Here is a 17732-nt window from a genome sequence, read left to right as displayed (position 1 = left end):
TGATCTCCAGAACTGTGAGACATTACGTGTCTGGTTTTAAGCCCCCCAATCTGTGGTCATCTGTTATGGCAGCTCTAGGAAATGAATACCCATTTTTATATGATTCCATACCCTTTGATGAGCTGACAGCTGTCCCCTGGTCCTGGTCATGCCTCCACTCTCCACGTTTCACTCTGTTCTCGTCACATATCCTCCTCCAGTGGTTTTGCCCATAAAACTGTAAACTCGTGAATGACTGTTATGTCATTTTTAATATAATCAGAATTGTGGAAAGTTACCGAAAGGAAAAAATAAAGAGCAAATAAAGGGAAGACAGTCATGTGCTTGTGAAATGGGGTGGATTTGGGGTTTGACAGCAGGGGAGGATGGAAATCAGTTCCTGTCCATTCCGCTTTCAGTGGCATAGGCATAGTCATGATAAATTTCCTTAGGTGGTGTTTGTTCTCTGGCATTTTTTGGATCTTCTTGTATTAAGAAATCTCTGACTTTACACACAAAAGTGTAGACTGTTTGAATGAGAAAGGACACTTTTGTTTGGGAAAGGATACAACAAAAATGTGTCTGCTCCTGTAAGTAGAATGTGATTTAGATCCCTGATTGTGGCGTGACCATACTTTATCCAGTTCTTGGAGGGTATGTCTTTTTTAAAAAAAATTATAGGGCATTATTAAGCAGCAGAATTATTTTTTTTTCCTGTCACCCTAAATGCACAGTGCCTCACTGATATAAATCCATCTTCTCGGATAATGTCAGAAACATAAATGGACGGGTACGTACTGAAATTGATAAGATGTTTTAAATCACAAATGGTCAATAAGAGAGATTCTTTTCCAGTGTCTAGTCTCATTAAGAACATGCAAGCAACCACCAGTTCTCCTTCAGAACGGAATTTGTTTAACACTACTATTTATTTCAGCCTAAAAATCTTATTTAGGATTTTGTTGAGGAATGAAGCAGTGATTTGAAGTTGAACTTGGCGTTTTAAAGCAGCCTGATGTGATAGCTATTCTCTTTTGAGCATGCATGTGAACCTATGTGCTTAACATACTTACTTAGAGTAAGAGCACAGACAGGAATTGAACAGGATTGGAGTATGTTAGTGTTTGTGTCCAATGACGTATATATGTTTTTAATTTGGGGGGAGCACATAAACTTGTACTTCAGATGATTCTGGGGCTTGCAATTTTGTTACCATTCTGAAAGTAATCAAGCCTGATGTTAAATGGTGAGGACGACACACAAGATACACTTTTATTAGTGCTGCTAATGTAGTTTGTCTCAATACATGTAGAAGCCAGTGTCCTCCATGTTTTCTCTGTGAATATGGGTGATTAACAATACTGGAACGTTTACTGTTCTCCCCGGGGAAGCTCAACAACTGCTTGTAATAAAGCTGATACTTGATTCCTTTTAAGTTGGTGATAGTGAACTGATTCCTTTTTGCTCACAGAAGGGCGCAAATCGAGTTTTCTTCTGAGGGAAGCAGCAAGAAGGAACCTTAATTCCTTTTGCAGGCGAGGCCAGATTCAGGCAGATAATTGCTCTCCCATCATGTTGGCAATCTGAGTTACCCATGTGTTTTTGAAAACATTATGAAATGAGAACTCATACGCTGCTAGTGGGAGTATGAATTGGTACAACCGTTCTGGAAGCCAAGTTAGCCATAAATTTTAAGCAAGTATTTTTTTAAAGTTTATATCCTATAATAGGATAAATTCCTAGGAACTGAATTACCTTAAGGAAATCAAATTTAGTCATAACCGTGTTCAGCTGTTGTCGATAATAGTGCAAAATTGGAAGCTCCTAATTGGTCCAAAAGAGGTGAATGATTAAATTATGATACTAATATACATCCATTAAAAATGATGTCATCAAAGAATATTTAATGACATTGGAAAATGCTTACAATATAATGGAAAATCAAAACCACAAAACAAATACATGTATTAAGATTCCTTTTTTTTTTTTTTGTGATACGTGGGTCTCTCACTGTTGTGGCCTCTCCCATTGTGGAGCAACAGGTTCCAGACGCGCAGCCTCAGCGGCCATGGCTCACGGGCCCAGCCGCTCCACGGCATGTGGGATCTTCCCAGACCAGGGCACGAACCCATGTCCCCTGCATCGGCAGGCATACTCTCAACCACTGCGCCACCAGGGAAGCCCTAAGATTCCATTTTTATGAATGTGGACATGTGTAGAAAAAAGAGTGGAAGGAAATAATACATGCTAAGACAGTGATTCTGTCTGGGGTTGGGGGGTGGTCTTTATTGGTGATTTTAATAATTGTTTTATTGTTTTATATGATTATAATAATAAATTCTAAATGTTATTTAAATATATTTGAATGCATACTATGCATGCGTATCGTGGTGAACTGCAGCCTACACCAGTGGAACAATAGTCGTTTGTGTTCCTGTTTATCCTGTTGGGCATTCTAGAAGTATCACTTGCCCACATCCCTTGGAGCAGTGGAGATCTCTATTTGCCCTGTTGTTGTTCCATGAGAGATGTTTTCCTCTGTTGGTTTATGATATCCTGATCACTCTACCTAACCAGCCCAGTATGTGCAAATAACTGGGTTCTATAATATGAACAAAAGAAGAGATTTGCAAAGAGATTTCCAGATTAGTGTATTTCGTGTTTCTCCTTCAGTCTGCTGCCAGCTTTTCAGTAATTAGCACCATCACTTGGAATTTAATTCTGAGGACACGAGTATAAATTATACCAAGTATATTTGGCGGGTTCCTGTTAAAATGGAGAGCTGGTGATTTTGTTGTTGTTGAGTGCCAAAGTATAGAGATTAGATGGGTCTGAACAGATACCAGTGAACTCTGAAATGAGTCCAGAGGAGTTTCCATTGCCTTCATTTGCAGCCCTAGGAAGCCTGGTGGAACCATGTACTTTCTTTGCTGTGACTCCGGGAGTCCCTTGTTTTCTTCCCCCAGGCTGGCATAGTTGATAGGAGTTTGGGAGCATTGTACTAAAGGTATAATATCATCCCCCTCCTCTTCAGTAATCCCGGAAGCAGGGGGATACTGGAGGGGCAGAAGCAACAGCCTCCTGTCTGGCCCTCAGCTCTTGGGTCTGGGCCACGGGCTGCAGTTTGCACTGTATCTTGGCGCCCCTAGTTGTTGTGCAAGATCCAGCCCCGTCCTAGATTGCGGTTGATTGGAAGTTTGTTGCATTGGATTCTCCCATCCTGTCAAACTTCTTGCTGCCCTGACTCCTTGCTTTCCTAGTATGTATGCATTGTAAGTGGATTTGTATTATAAACAAAGAATTGATGAAAAGATAAAGTATAACTTTTTGCATCTAAAATCACCTGTTAGGGAAAATAAGATCCCTGAATGTCAGATTTGGCTTGATGCTGTCCAGCCAGCTGTGATTGGTTGGCTCTTTTGACACCTCTAACTGATGACTGCATCATCTCATTGTTCCATCCTAGCTTTACCAGGACAGAGAACTTAACCACTTAAGGTCCAAAGATTAAGCTACAATAGGCAGGTTATCCTGGAATACTGCTCAAAACAGAGTTTTGCTTAGTGTTTTAAAAACAGGTTATTTTTTGTTGGGAGTTGATACAGGAAATGGAAATGGATGAATGGGTACCACTACTGGTAAATTGCCCGAAGTCTGTATCAGAAGGCATTGATTTTGTGTGCGTGTGTGTGTGTGTGTGTGTGTGTGTGTGTGTGTATGTGTGGTGGGGAGAACAGAGTGGCATGGTTGTTTCTTTTTACTCTAAACATATCTCTATCTGCCTGTTCTCCCCGTACTTTATTTCCCCCTATATTTCTTTATCCAAATTAGACTAATAATTTTAGGTTCAGGAAGAAAAAATTTTCTTCAGCTTTTTTTTTTTTTATCATGAAAAAAATTCACAGGACAAAAGAGAAATGGCCCCATCTCAACCCTGCTGGATTCAAACCTTGGTTTCCGATTGGTCAGCTGGTTCCCATAGATGCAAGGGCAGGGGCCTCTGCCTGGTGAGTGTGTAAAAATCCAGGGACAGGGCCTGCTTCTCAGGGGGTGGATGATCTGAGCACAGCTAAGCTTCTAAGGCCTCGTTGTCCCGAGGAAGTCCTTTGGCTGCATCAAGGAGCCTTTCTGTGCCCTTCGTGTGCTTGTAGTATGTGCTTCGATCTCCTGGGTTTTGTATTTTTGCCGGAAAAAACATGAATTCCGATCACAGATCAACAAACACGTCTTAGATTATATTATGTTTTGATTGAAATGCAACATCGATGGTATTTGAGTGTTTTTTAAAATATATTTATGTATTTATTTTGGCTGCATTGGGTCTTCGTTGCTGTGCGCGGGCTTTCTCTAGTTGCGGCGAGCGGGGGCTACTCTTCGTTGTGGTGCGCAGGCTTCTCATTGCGGTGGCTTCTCTTGTTGCGGAGCATGGGCTCTAGGCACGCTGGCTTCAGTAGTTGTGGTACACGGGCTCAGTGGTTGTGGCTCATGGGCTCTAGAGTGCAGGATCAGTAGTTGTGGCGCACGGGCTTAGTTGCTCCGCGGCATGTGGGATCTTCTCGGATCAGGGCTCGAACCCGTGTCCCCTGCATTGGCAGGCGGATTCTTAACCACTGTGCCACCAGGGAAGTCCCGGTATTTGAGTTTTATCCTAAGTCGGTAACTCTCTGGATTTGACTCTGAAATGCCAGTAAGCTGTGCAGTCTGAGTTTGGCATCTGATCTACCCATCGGTTTAAATAAATTGATCAGTGAAAAGCGTTCAGAATGGACTTCCTCTGTTCAGGAGCGTATGGCGCTCTTCCTTACACCCACAGAAAAGTAAGAATGTAGGAGGAGTCTAACTCCATTTCCTTTTCTGCAAGTTGTCAGTATGTTGTTTTTTATAAGCCAATGATCACATGTGTGAGTCGCTTCTTATTTAAGTTGCTAGAAACTTCTTCAGATGTTTAAAACAGAAACAATATATTATTAAAAGTATAGTCTAGATCATGGGTAACAAAATTTGATCCATAGCTTCTTATTTTTTCCCCCCAAATGGGAGATTTTTTTTCCCTTAAAGAATGATAACAATGTGGTTCTTACATAGGCCCAAAGGTACAGATGGAACATGGAGTAATTATTATTTATTTACATTGATCTAGATACTCAGTAGTGTGTATTACATTAGTCTGGGTTCTCTGAGAAGCAGACGCCAAGGTGAGAACAGATGTATGAGATTTCTTGGGCGAAATACCTGTGAGGGAAAACAGGGAGGCAACTGGATGAGGCTGGGAGAGCCATCAGATTAAAACGCACGTCTCACCCCTGAGATGGGAGAGGGAAGGAAGGAAGGGAGGTCTTGGGCTGCAGTGCAGTTCTGAGCCTGTTTCAGCGAGTTCAAGGATGAGTCCTCGAGCTGGAATTCCCGGGCTGAGGAGTACCGCGCCTGGTCTGGAGGGCGTGGCTACCCTGCTGTGCTCAGTCATTGGCTGGACGTAGCCTCAGGGAGGCGTGGGCTGAGCACCAGCAAGGTGGTGGAATCAGAGGATGCAGCCAGTCAGTTACGCACCCCCAGCAGCCAACCTGAGAGGTGCTTTCTCATGCCCACCACTTCTGTGAATAGACTCTAAATGCTTTGCTGAACGTGTGCCTAATTATGGAATACATTAAATCTAACCCCAGAAAGGGGAAAACAAAGGATACATTTCTGTAGAGGCTGAAGGTCAGGCTAATTCCATGACACATTTCCTTTATGGATATATCAATGTTTTAGACCCTTTGAAAATGAAGTTGTGAATTAAATCAGATGTAGGAACTTGGTTTGCAAATTGCATGGTCACCAGAATGTGTGTCTCAAAACACAAAAAAACGTGTGCCGGGCTTTGTGTAAAGAAGGCTGGGAGTTTAAGTCCTATTACTGATTCCTCAGGCTTACAATCTTACAGGAAAAAAAAAAAAGCACAAAGAGGCTTTGAAAACAAAAACAGTCATATTTGGCAACTACATTGAATGTGATGCTTAGTGTAAGTCCCTTTCAAGAAAAACAGCTCTCAACATCTGTTATACATTCTGGGTCAGAGGTGTTGTTGAACATCAAGAAGATGAGCTGTGAAGTTATATATTTGTCTGTAAGATGAAATTGCTCTTATAGAAAGTTTTGATGTAATCCTTATTTCTAGGACCCAAACCTCGGTGTTCTGGAAGCAGTTATTTTTTTCACTATACAAGAGAGTGGTCAAAATTACTGTCAGCTGTGAGCATGTCTTGCTGCCCTAGAATGACCACTTTGGGGGCTCCCTTGTCTGCCACCCCCCACTTCTCCCCAGTCCTGGAGAGCAAGTCACCCCTCCCTTCCCCAGTCAGACAAATCACTTCTCCTTCTCTTCGCCTTACACAACATTAGGAATCTTGTTTCAAACGTTGGCCACTGGACTTTTACAAATAAGATATAAAGTTGGGTGTAGGCGTTAAGATGTCAAAGGGCATTTGTTGACACTTTCTTTAAAATAGTTTATCTTATTAGTTCATATTGACAGTTTAAAATATTACATGCTTATTATTTTAAAGAGATGGAAAATGGAAATGAGAACGAGAGGAATTAAAGAAAATGGACTCACAGAGAGGTGGCCGAGTGCAGTGGACACATCAGCCTTGGCCTAAAGATGGTTTGCGTCTGATCCCATCCTGCCACACCTGGGTGTGGCCTGAGCTCAGGGCACAGAGGCTGTGCAGCATCCTAGGTTTATCCCAGGGATGCTGTCATAGGACGTTGACCAAACCTCAGCTTTCTATGTAAATGAGTCATCAGTCCATACGGGTCAGAGATAGCAAATTCAGTAAGAAGCTATGAGAATGGAGATCAGATTACCAGGCTAAACTTAGAAGGTTTGAAGGAAAGTAGGGTAGTTGGGCAGTGGGATTTTTATCTTGTCTCACTGGGCAAGGATAGAGCTATTAAAGGTACTAAGCTAGGCTAGATGATTGGAAAAACAGATGTCTTTTTTTAAATTAATTTTTTATTGGAGTAGAGTTGATTTACAATGTTATGTTCATTTCTGCTGTACAGCAAAGTGAGTTGGTTATACATTCACATATATCCACTGGTTTTTAGATTCTATTCCCATATAGGTCATTACAGAGTATTGAATAGAGTTCCCTGTGCTATTCAGTAGGTTCTTATTAGTTATGTGATCTACATACAGTAGTGTGTATATATCAAACCCAATCTCCCAATTTATCCCTCCCTCCCTTTCCCCCCTGGTAACCACAAGTTTGTTTTCTACATCTGTGACTCTATTCTGTTTTGTAAATACGTTCCTTTGTACCATTTTTTAGATTCCACATATAAGCGATACGATATTTGTCTGTCTTTGTCTGACTTACTTCACTCAGTATGATAATCTCTAGGTCCAACCACGTTGCTGCAAATGGCATTTTTCATTCTTTTTTATGGCTGAGTAATATTCCATTGTGTGTGTGTGTGGGTGTGGGTGTGTGTGTGTGTGTGTGAGATGTGTGTATGTATATATATATATATATATATATATGTACACACTACATCTTCTTTATCCATTCCTCCACTGATGGACATTTAGGTTGCTTCCATGTCCTGGTTATTGTAAATAGTGCTGCAATGAACATTGAGGTGGATGTATCATTTCGAATTATGGTTTTCTCTGGATATATCCCCAGGAGTGGGATTGCTGGATCATATGGTAGCTCTATTTTTAGTTTTTTAAGCAACCTCCATACTGTTCTCCATAGTGGCTGTACCAATTTACATTCCCACCAACAGTGTCAGAGGGTTCCCTTTTCTCCACACCCTCGCCAGCATTTATTGTTTGTAGATTTTTTTTGATGATGGCCAGTCTAAACCGGTAGGAGGTGATACCTCATTGTAGTTTTGATTTGCATTTCTCTAATAATTAGTGATGTTGAGCATCTTTTCATGTGCCTCTTGGCCATCTCTATGTCTTCTTTGGAGAAATGTCTATTTAGATCTTCTGCCCATTTTTTGATTGGGTTGTTTATTTTTTTGATATTGAGCTGCATGTGCTATTTGTATAGTTTGGAGATTAATCCCTTATCAGCTGCTTCGCTTGCAAATATTTTCTCCCATTCTGTGGGTTTTCTTTTTGTTTTATTGATGGTTTCCTTCACAGTGTAAAAGCTTGTAAGTTTCATTAGGTCCCATTTGTTTATTTTTATTTTCATTACTCTCAGAGGTGGATCAAAAAAGATCTTGCTGCGATTTATGTCAGAGAGTGTTCTGCCTATGTTTCCAAGAGTTTTATAGTGTCTGGCCTTACATTTAGATCTTTAATCCATTTTGAGTTTATTTTTGTGCTTATTTTGTGTTTATTTTTATGGTGTTAGAGGATGTTCTCGTTTCATTCTTTTACGTGTAGCTGTTCAGTTTTCAGGTGTCATTTTAATTGCAGCTTTATTGAGATATAATTCACATACAATGCAATTCAACCACTTAAAGTATACAATTCAGCAGGTTTAAACACATATGCAGAGTGAATTTACAGAGTGTAACCATTTTACCACAGTTAATTTTGCAACATTTTCATCACCCACCCAACCCAAAGAAACCTGTATGCATTAGCTGTCACACCTCATTTCCTCCCAATTCCCCGAGACTTAGGCAACCAGCAACCCATTTCTCTGTGGATTTGCCTAGTCTAGATAGTTCATATAAATGGAATCATACAATATGTGGCCATTTATGTCTGGCTTTTTTCACTTAGCATAGTGTTTTCAAGGTCTATCCATGTTGTAGCATGTATCAGTACTTTATTGTTTTTATTGCTGAATAATATTCTATTAGAGGGACATATCACATTTTATTTATCCATTCATCAGTTGATGGACATTTGGGTTATTTCTTTTGGGGCTGTTATGAATAATGTTGCTCTGAACATGTATGTACAAGTTTTTGTGTAGACATGTTTTTATTTCTCATGGGTATATACCTAGGAGTGGAATTGCTTGGTCATGTGGTAATTCTATGTTTAACGTTTTGAGGAACTGCCAGACTGTTTCTCAGGTAACTGCACTGTTTAGTATTCCCACCAGTAATGTGTGAGGGTTCCAATTCTCCACCTTGTGACCAAAACAATATGTCTTTTTGATTCTGGTCATCCTAGTGCTTGTGAAGTCGTATCTCATTGTGGTTTTGATTTGCATTTCTCTGAGGGTTGATTACTACTGAGCATCTTTTCATGTGCTTATTCACCATTTCTTTATCTTTTTTTAATATAAATGTCCATTCACATCCTTTGGCCATTTTTAAATTGTTACTTTTGTCTTTTTATTATTGAGTTCGAAGTGTTCTTTATATAGTCTAGTGCGAGTTCCTTAGCAGATATATGATTTGCACATATTTTCATGCATTCTGTGAATTTCACTTTCTTGATTGTGTGTGTCCTTTGAAGCACAAAATTTTAAGTTTTAATGATATCCATTTAATCTATCTTTTCCTTTTGTTACTTGTGCTTTTGGTGTTACATCTAAGAAGTCATCGCCAAATCTAAGGTCATGAAGATTTATGCCTGTGTTTTCTTCTAAGAGTTTTATAGTTTAGCGCTTACATTTAGGTCTTTGAACCATTTTTAGTTACTTTTTGTATGCTTTTTATGTGGATATCTAGTTGTCCCATCGCTATTTGTTGAAGAGACTATTGCTTCCATTGAATTATCTTTTTGTGTGTGTATGATTTTTTTTGAACATCTTCATTGCAGCATAATTGCTTTACAGTGTTGTGTTAGTTTCTGCTGTATAACAAAGTGAATCAGCTATATGTATACATATATATGGGGATATAGGTATACACTGAATTATCTTGACATGCTTGTCGACATGGGTGTCACTTCTTAGGCTTGTATTGGATGGCTTTTTTCAAGATAAGATTGGTGCTATTTTTGGTCACTAAATGGTTTATTTCCAGGCAGCTACATTTTACAAATGTATCTTTTACTATGTGTGAATGAAAGAATTGCCTTTAAATAGAACAAAGCAGGTTAGAGCATATTCGCATGAAGAAGCCAAGATCATATCCATCCAGGTGGAACCAGGGCCCTGGATTAGGGCACCTCCCAAACCAGCGCTGCTTACATTTAAATGTGCATTTGAATTCCATGGAGATCTTGTTAAAATGCAGGTTCTCATTTTCCGGGGTGGGAATGGAGTGTGAAAGTCTATGTTTCTGACAAGCTCCAGGCGATGCTGGCAGGGCTGGTCCTAGAACTTAGCTTAGAGTAAGAACGCAAGAGGGAGTTTCTCCGGTGATCTTCTTGTTCACTGTTGCCTATCTACTTCTTTAAAGTGATTTGGAAGGGAAAAACAATTGTTTGAATTCTGTATTTTATTTCATAATCTTCAAGATGAAACACTACCATGCCCAGAAGTGGAATAAATGTTTTCTCCAGTGGCAGTCCTGCCAATCTTGATTGTTTTCTATCTTCCTTTTAGGCCTTTGATGATTGTCACTCAGAAGATCACAACCTTGGCATTCCAAGTTCATGACGGTGAGAAAAACAGCCCTCCTTTTGGTTCTAAGACTGAGCCTGACCTTCAGAGCTCTTCTTTTCTACCGTATACACAGTCCAAAGGTTAGACAAGGGCTGGCAGATCTTGCAAAAAAAAATTGCAGCCCACTTTAATCATAGCTTTTTACTTTCCCAGCTATTATTAACCATTTCCCTGCTGAATCCATAGTCTTGGCTAAAATGTTTATATTGAGAATGGTGGGTTTTCTGTTTAGTTTTACAGCGTTTTAAATTTAAGTTAATGTGTGGTGCTCTCTGCCCTTCATTTCCAAATCCATTCAGAAGAAATGGAATCCTTTTTCTTTGGTTTAATCTCTGAGAAGCTCATGAGGTAATAAAATGTTAAACAGCATTGGCTAGTTAACCATTTTTGGGGGGTGTGGGGGCTTGGAAAATTATCTAATGAGATTAGCCCAAACCTATAAAAAGCTGGGAAGAAAAATTATCTTTTCTTTATATAAAACTGAACATTTTCTTCGCTCAGGCCCTTCCTGATAATGACCAGAAAGTGTGATTATTTCCACTGTTAATACTGGGTTCCAGGAAAGGAGGATGGCCCTTCCATCCATGTGGAAGGTTTCAATATGGGCTTAAGAGATGCCAGGTGCAATTAGTAAAGGTATCTTCTGCAGATTTGTACGGCTCTGGCAAATGCTTTGCGACTGTTGAAACTTCTTTTTGTGTTGACGGGTTGGGAAGATTTAGTCTCTGCTAGCGAGTCTTCCTGTTTTTCCTTACAGCTGGGGAGCTGATTTAATTTCATTTTGACCCTGTTTATTCCTAGTTCATACTTGGTGATTTAGTCATTCTGTAGAGAACTGAGTAATTTTATTCTGAGGATGGAGTCTTTCTAGGGTGAGCAACTGTCCTGGTTTGCCCAGAACCCAGAAGTTTCCCAGGATATGAGATTTTTAGTGCCCACGTTGGCAAAGTCCTGGGCAAAATGGGATGATTTGGTCAATATTTTTGTACCTGAAAACCATTTGGTAGTTGTTATAGACTCACATTAGCACCGTAAGTCAATAGCTAAAATCAATTTAATTCCTGGGATTGCCAGAGCTGTACTATTTGATGAGATCTTAGAAAAAAGTGAGTGTGATTTTTTTCTTTTATTAACATTGCTTCTTGGTTTTGTTTTGTTTTTAATCCACAGGATTTTTGCCTAAATTTACTTTTTAAAGCATTCTCAGTTTACCCTATTTTTTGGAACATCCCTTACATGCAGCAAAATGTTTATTTGCCTTTTTCTTTTTTTTTCTTGTGTGTGGGAGGAACAAGTAAATTCCAGAAACACTCTGCCTTCTCTTAGGCATGTTTTTGAGTTGCCTTGATGGTCGGTAACCCTAATCAGTCTTAGCTGAATATACAGTTTTAAAGTCGACTTCTTCTGCTCTTAAGATGACAGTTCGGTTTCCTTGACTATTAGTTAACATACAGATTTTATAGGAAGCACAAATGTGATTTGGTTGGGAGTTTTTCTGGCATGGATGAGTTTTAAAAGAAGAAGAACCTCTTGATAATTCTTTTGTGTTTTCCGTGCATTCAGGGTTACGTTTCCTGTTTTTTTTTGGAAGAGGAAAGTCCCCTATTCCTTTCCCCATCCATTCCATTGCATTCCCAGCTTATACCAGGTATCTGCACCCAGCATAATCAGGAAGGCACTTAGGCAGGTGCTGGCTGCAAAGGCAGGCTTATGTCTCTCATGGAGCAATGAAAACGTATACAGCGTGGTAAGGAGCGTATGAGGTGTGAAGGGTTCTCTGGGATCCATGTTCATACTGTGTGAATTAAATCGGGGTAACCCCTGAATTCTCCCCTCTTCATAACCTATAGAGACTTTCCTCCTCACACGTGTCCTTACAGGCAGCCCTTTGATCCATTGAAAAAAATGGAGAACGGGGACTGTTTATGATTGATGAAACAAAAACGAATCACTTCTTTCAAATGAGTTTTTATAAGCCTCTTTAAGGATTAAGTTATCTACTTCACTTAAAACTTCTTATTTCTCAATATTTCTTTTCGTAGGATTAGGTCGAAAGGCTGAAGATCTTTCCACTGAGCAACGTCGGCTTGCTGTAAAGTAAGTTTGACAATATATTCTTGAGCCCCTTGGGTATCAGTATCCAGAGATCTTCCTTAATGTTGTTTATTGAATGAATCTGCTATTGATGGACACTTGGGTTGTCTACCAGTCTTTGGCTCTTATAAATGGTAAGCCATGATAACCTTGTCCATAGGTCATTTTAAATGGTTTGGGTATAGCTGTGGGATAGATTCCCAGAACTGAGAGTGCTAGATCGAAGGGTAAATGGCTCTGTATTTTGTTAGTTTTACAGGATTCTCCTTCAGTGGGGTTGTTCTCTTTATTCCAAAATTATTTTTATTGGGCATGTGTCTGAGGGTTGCCAAGAAACAGTTAATTATCAGTGCCTATCAGTATGATTATGCTGGCATGAAAAAAGATGGGAAGTGGGATTGGAGAGATAAATATGGGCTGGAGAATAGGATGAAGGAGGAAGCTGAAGGTGGTCTTTGGCCAGTGTTGATATGTAGTAGAAAGAGGATGGGTATTGGAGAGGAAGGGAGGCCGTATAAAGTAGGAGAATAACGCTGACAGAGGAGCAGAAATGGCTTATGGGGTAGCACATGGGGAAGAGTGGTGCAGCCATGGTGGAGGGTTCCTACCAGAGAGTAGCGGGAAATAACTGGGATATGTAAGAGAGGGTCCCAGCTTCATTCCTTCATTAAGAAATTGGGACTTGGAAGCCACGTAGAAAGTTATCATTGAAAGTCTAATGAACCAAGTTCTTTGCTAAGCATCATGGGGGTGTAAATGCTATAGGGCATAATTCCAGTGACTGGTTAGCAATGGCATCTGAGGAAGCCTTTGCCCACAATTCTGTCCTGCTTGACGAGCATGCCCTTTCAAAGGCCCTTAAAACACTAGACAGAACTGGTCTCTAGAAATTTTTTCCTGCCACTACCCTTGTCCGTTGTCCAGGACCTCGTGTCTGGATGCCAAAGCAGACAAGAGGCTGTTAACAGCTGTAGTTTGTGCGGCCTCAAGTGGAAACCGGTTCTACCCGTCATTTGTTTTGTATTTATTTTGGCAGCTGGGAGGGAGTTTTCCCATTTCAAAGCATCTCAACCAACTCACGTTAGGTCGGGTTCCGACCCTGCCTTATGTTCAGTACCTTCATTTTCTCTGGTAGACAGACAGCCAAGGTCGTTGAGAAAGAACGTTTCCCAGCCTCAGGGTTGCCTTTGGCCCGCTCCTGGCCCTCCGCGTTTATAGCTGTGGGTGGCCAGCAGAGGGCGCCACGGAGTGCTGTGCCTTCTCTGCGCCACCCACCTGAATAACTTCCTTTCAACTAGATTTCTCCTTAGACGGATTTTTAAAGAACCAGAACAAGGAAAGATCATGCCGCGTTTAACAACCCGCAGAGACAACACCTGTGTTTACGATCGGCATATTTGCAAATATGAACGAAAAATCAAAGACTGAAGACTCTTCAACTTTTTACTTTATTTTCGCAGAGCAAAACCCTCCTTTTTGGAATACGTAAGCTACCTTCTCAACTTCATGAGTGTCATAGCAGGCCCTTGTAACAATTTCAAGGAGTATATAGCCTTCATTGAGGGGAGACATACACACATGAAGTTGCTGGAAGTGAACTGGAAGGAAAAAGGCTTCCACAGCCTGCCAGAACCTTCTCCCACTGTAAGTTTTTAGTGCCAAGTATTTACCCAGAGGTCCAGGAAATGAGCTTTGCTGCCAGGGCTGACTGTCACTTTTAATTGTTCTAATTAAAAAGCCAAACAGTTTATCAGAAATCTTGGCTGGTAACATTTTCCCCCCGTTTGTTTAAAATATCAATATTGGTATTTATTTGCAGTAGTTCTCTGTGTTGGAGCAACAGATGTTTATTTCACAGAGCCAGTTCACAGCTCATTGGCTGGGAATATTGAAGCAATTAACCCATTTGCCAACCAGCCAATATTTAGTGCCTACAATGTGCCTATGACTGTGCTTGTTAACACATTCAAATTTATGAGTGTTTTCTCTTTATGAATAGAAATTCATAGACAGCCAAAAGATACTATGTCATAAATGGTGGAGGAGGAAAGAGTGGGACCAGAATAAATGTGCTTTTTATTGCAGATCCTGCTTTTATGGCAAGGGAAACCAGTTTTACACTGGCATGCCTGTAGTTTGGTCATATTGACTTTGAGAGAGTTTAGGTGGTTTTTTTAAACAACATTTAAATTTTAATCTGAAGTGTATTAACCTCAGATTAGTCAACATGCGCTTAATTCACTGAACTTTACAAATATGCTGAATTTATCCAGATCAAATATCCTATATTTAAGGGAAATTTGTAATTAATTGAAGGGATGGGGAACATTGGAAAGGGAGAAATTGAGGATAATTTAAATACTTTAAAGTGCTACCATCAGGCAGCATTAAGTATTTGAAAATTTAAGTGATTGATTAATAAAGCATGCATTTTTGGAGAGTTTTGACACATTTGGGTCCTCTGCTCTTTATGATTACTTAGATGTCTCAGCCCCAGCGGTTTTATTGACATAATCTAGGAGTGAGGTCACCGTGGCTGGGAGACATCAAAGTAACCACAGGTGTTTCTAGGGAGTATCTGTCACAGGAGTGCTGCGTTTCACATACTTGAATTTGGAAAATAACATTATTAGAGAGTCTTCACATCACCCTCCAAGGAGACTCTCGCATTTTTTTGTGCCCAGAGAACATGAAGCGGTAAGGTTGCATTTTGGCTAAGGACACACGGATGGGAGGGGCTGGCGCACACAAGCTGCTGGCCCCTCAGCAGTGTCATCATAGTTAAGCGTGGTGCGCACTTAACGGGGAGCCCCGCACTGCTTTCAGCCCCTTGTAAATATTGACGCGCTGAAACCCCAAGCCACCCTCTGGGGGAGGTGCTACTGCTATCCCTGTGTTACAAGTAAAAGCAGTCTGTTTTTATAAAGTTGGGAACTATAATTCTGTGGATGTTTGGAATGTCAGGGGAACCAGGCAAAACGATTCCATCCAGAGGAATTTAAAACCTCTGTATAGCTTAACCCCAGAGCAGACTACATGTAAACCATCCAGAAAGGTTTTCTAAAGCTTTCTACTACCTGCCCACGTTCTGGCTCAGACGTGTAATCATGTGCACATAATCCTTCCCAGCTAAGCCTCTGTGCCCCTCGCTGGTGATTCAAACCCATTTCCTGGGCTCTGCTGACTGCAGGACCGCAAGGCCAATGGTTCGTTCTTTCTGATGGAAGATCGCCACCCTGTAATGTTACTGATTTCTCTTATGTTTTGGGTAATAAAACCAGGTGCCCGTGGTTGGTAGAATGTGCCCGTAAACGTTTTCTTTTGTTTTAGATCCATCCACCTCAGGTGTCAGAGGTGTATTCTGCATCTAAATATAGCACATAATGCCCATCACCCACTACGTGCCCTGAGGAAGAATGCCTGTTGCCACTCCTTCTAGAGAGTATCGCCAAAGCAGCTTTGAAACGGCTTTGTTCTCATTGTGCCTTTGCTGAAATTGTTTTCCTCATACCAGTGTCTTCTGAATAGTTACCTCATTTTTCCCCCCATTTTCAGGGAGCCGTGATACACAAATTGTGCATGACCTTGGTGTCTCTCCTTTTGTTTTTGACGCTTACGAAGACCTTCCCTGTCACCTGCCTGGTTGACGACTGGTTTGTTCATAAAGCAAACTTTCTGACCCGACTCTGCTACTTACATGTGGTCATGCAAGCCTCGAAGCCGAAGTATTACTTTGCCTGGACGTTAGGTGAGTTTGTTGGAGGGTGCTAAATGAATGAGGGAAAAATGATACTCCTTGGACGGCTTGGCCAGGGCAGCATTTGGATCAGCTAATCTAAAAAAAGTCCAACGCGTGATGGAAGGCAGTTGAGCCAGGGCCACTTCCTACCTTCCGGAGTAACCCTCTTCTTTGCCGCCGCCCATAAACTCAATTATCTGTGATAAGGAGGAAAGAAATCCCGGCTGTTGTTATTAACAGATGTCACAACCTGGAAGCTGCTGCTTCTACCAATCCTACTTGGAAAGTTAGGGGGAAATTCCAGAATGATCTGGCTTTCTGGTAATCTTTCTGGCTTGTCTGTAATACAGGATATACACTGACTTAATTGTGTCAACACACGTGCTCATTTAGGTTACACTTCTTTAAGAAATGGTTGGTTAAGCTTTATGCCTTAGAAAGAAACTGATTTCAAGTGACTTTTTTTTTTTTAAAGGTAGAAAGTTCAACTTAATTTGGTATTATCACACTTGTTTCCCCCCTGTGAGATAACTTTAGTCAATATTAAGGTTTCATCTCTTTCCTTTTAAATAATTTTAAACCAGAAAAGATGAAACCTTTGCTAAAGTGAGCAGTAAACCTTCTGTTGACTTACCAAGAATGGTAAAGGATTTTGATAAGGCATGGTAACCGTATCTATTTCACATTTGGAACCCTTTCAGGAATGGAAGTTTAACACCTTAGCTGCCAGTGACCTGGGGCTTGATGTCAGGGAACAGTGACTTGGTTTATGAAGCCAAATAGATTATTAAACTCAGTTCCCAGTGCTTAGTCCATATTTCATAAGGGCACAGCACTTAATTGAGTTCTCTTCTCTCATTTCATGCTCCACGTTTATAGCCCCCAAATCAAGTTCGTAGCTACTGTTTTTTTCATTTATTATTTTTATTACGGTAAAATATACATAAGGTAAAAGTTGCCATTTTAACCATCTTTAGTGTACGATTTAATGGCATTAAGTTCATTCACAGTGTTGTGCAACCATCGTCACCAGCATCCATCTCCAGAACTTTTCCTGAAACAGAAACTGTCCATTAAACAAAGCAATAACCCCCCATTCCTCTTTCTTCCCTGCTCCTGGTCCAAATTATTTTTAAAGGTCACAATGTTCAGAGACAAGTTCAGTCTAGCACAGTATTTATGTTACACTTGACCAGAGAGAGACTTCAGAGCTTTTCCAAAATTTGCCACGGGGGAAATTTTGTTTCTGGTCCCATTCAGTTTAATTCAAGGAGTTTTTTTGTGGAGTACCGGTCTGTGTGCTATGAGGAACTCAAAGGTGAGTAAGATATCTCAGCCCTCAAGACCGTTACAGTCTGTGAGGACACAGACGTGTACACCAACCAGGCAATACACGTCAAGAGCTG

The 17732-nt window shown here is 40.6% G+C and overlaps 1 protein-coding gene and 1 long non-coding RNA gene across 4 annotated transcripts in view; one reads left to right on the top strand and one right to left on the bottom strand.

Annotated features, from left to right (window-relative positions):
* Positions 1-17732, top strand: part of MBOAT1 (membrane bound glycerophospholipid O-acyltransferase 1) — a 112720-nt gene that overhangs the window by 71893 nt on the left and 23095 nt on the right. Inside the window, exons 5-8 of one of the 2 annotated variants that reach the window (XM_027128488.1) lie at positions 10434-10489; positions 12536-12590; positions 14048-14231; positions 16209-16335. In XM_027128488.1, coding sequence (XP_026984289.1) covers positions 10434-10489; positions 12536-12590; positions 14048-14231; positions 16209-16335 — 422 coding nt within the window. Of the gene's footprint in view, positions 1-10433; positions 10490-12535; positions 12591-14047; positions 14232-16142; positions 16336-17732 lie in introns of both variants that reach the window. The other variant, XM_027128486.1, reaches the window with a different exon arrangement.
* LOC113631795 (uncharacterized) overlaps positions 16342-17732 on the bottom strand; it is a 92269-nt gene continuing 90878 nt past the window's right edge. For both annotated transcript variants that reach the window (XR_003437573.1, XR_003437574.1), the window contains exon 3: positions 16342-17380. This is a non-coding gene — a long non-coding RNA (uncharacterized LOC113631795). The remainder of the gene's footprint in view (positions 17381-17732) is intronic.

The sequence above is a fragment of the Aethalodelphis obliquidens genome, unplaced genomic scaffold (assembly GCF_003676395.1).
Source record: "Aethalodelphis obliquidens isolate GAN/ISIS:26980383/991018 unplaced genomic scaffold, ASM367639v1 scaffold34, whole genome shotgun sequence".
In the NCBI taxonomy this organism is placed as follows: Eukaryota; Metazoa; Chordata; class Mammalia; order Artiodactyla; family Delphinidae; genus Aethalodelphis; species Aethalodelphis obliquidens.
This window is presented reverse-complemented; position numbering and strand designations above follow the sequence as displayed.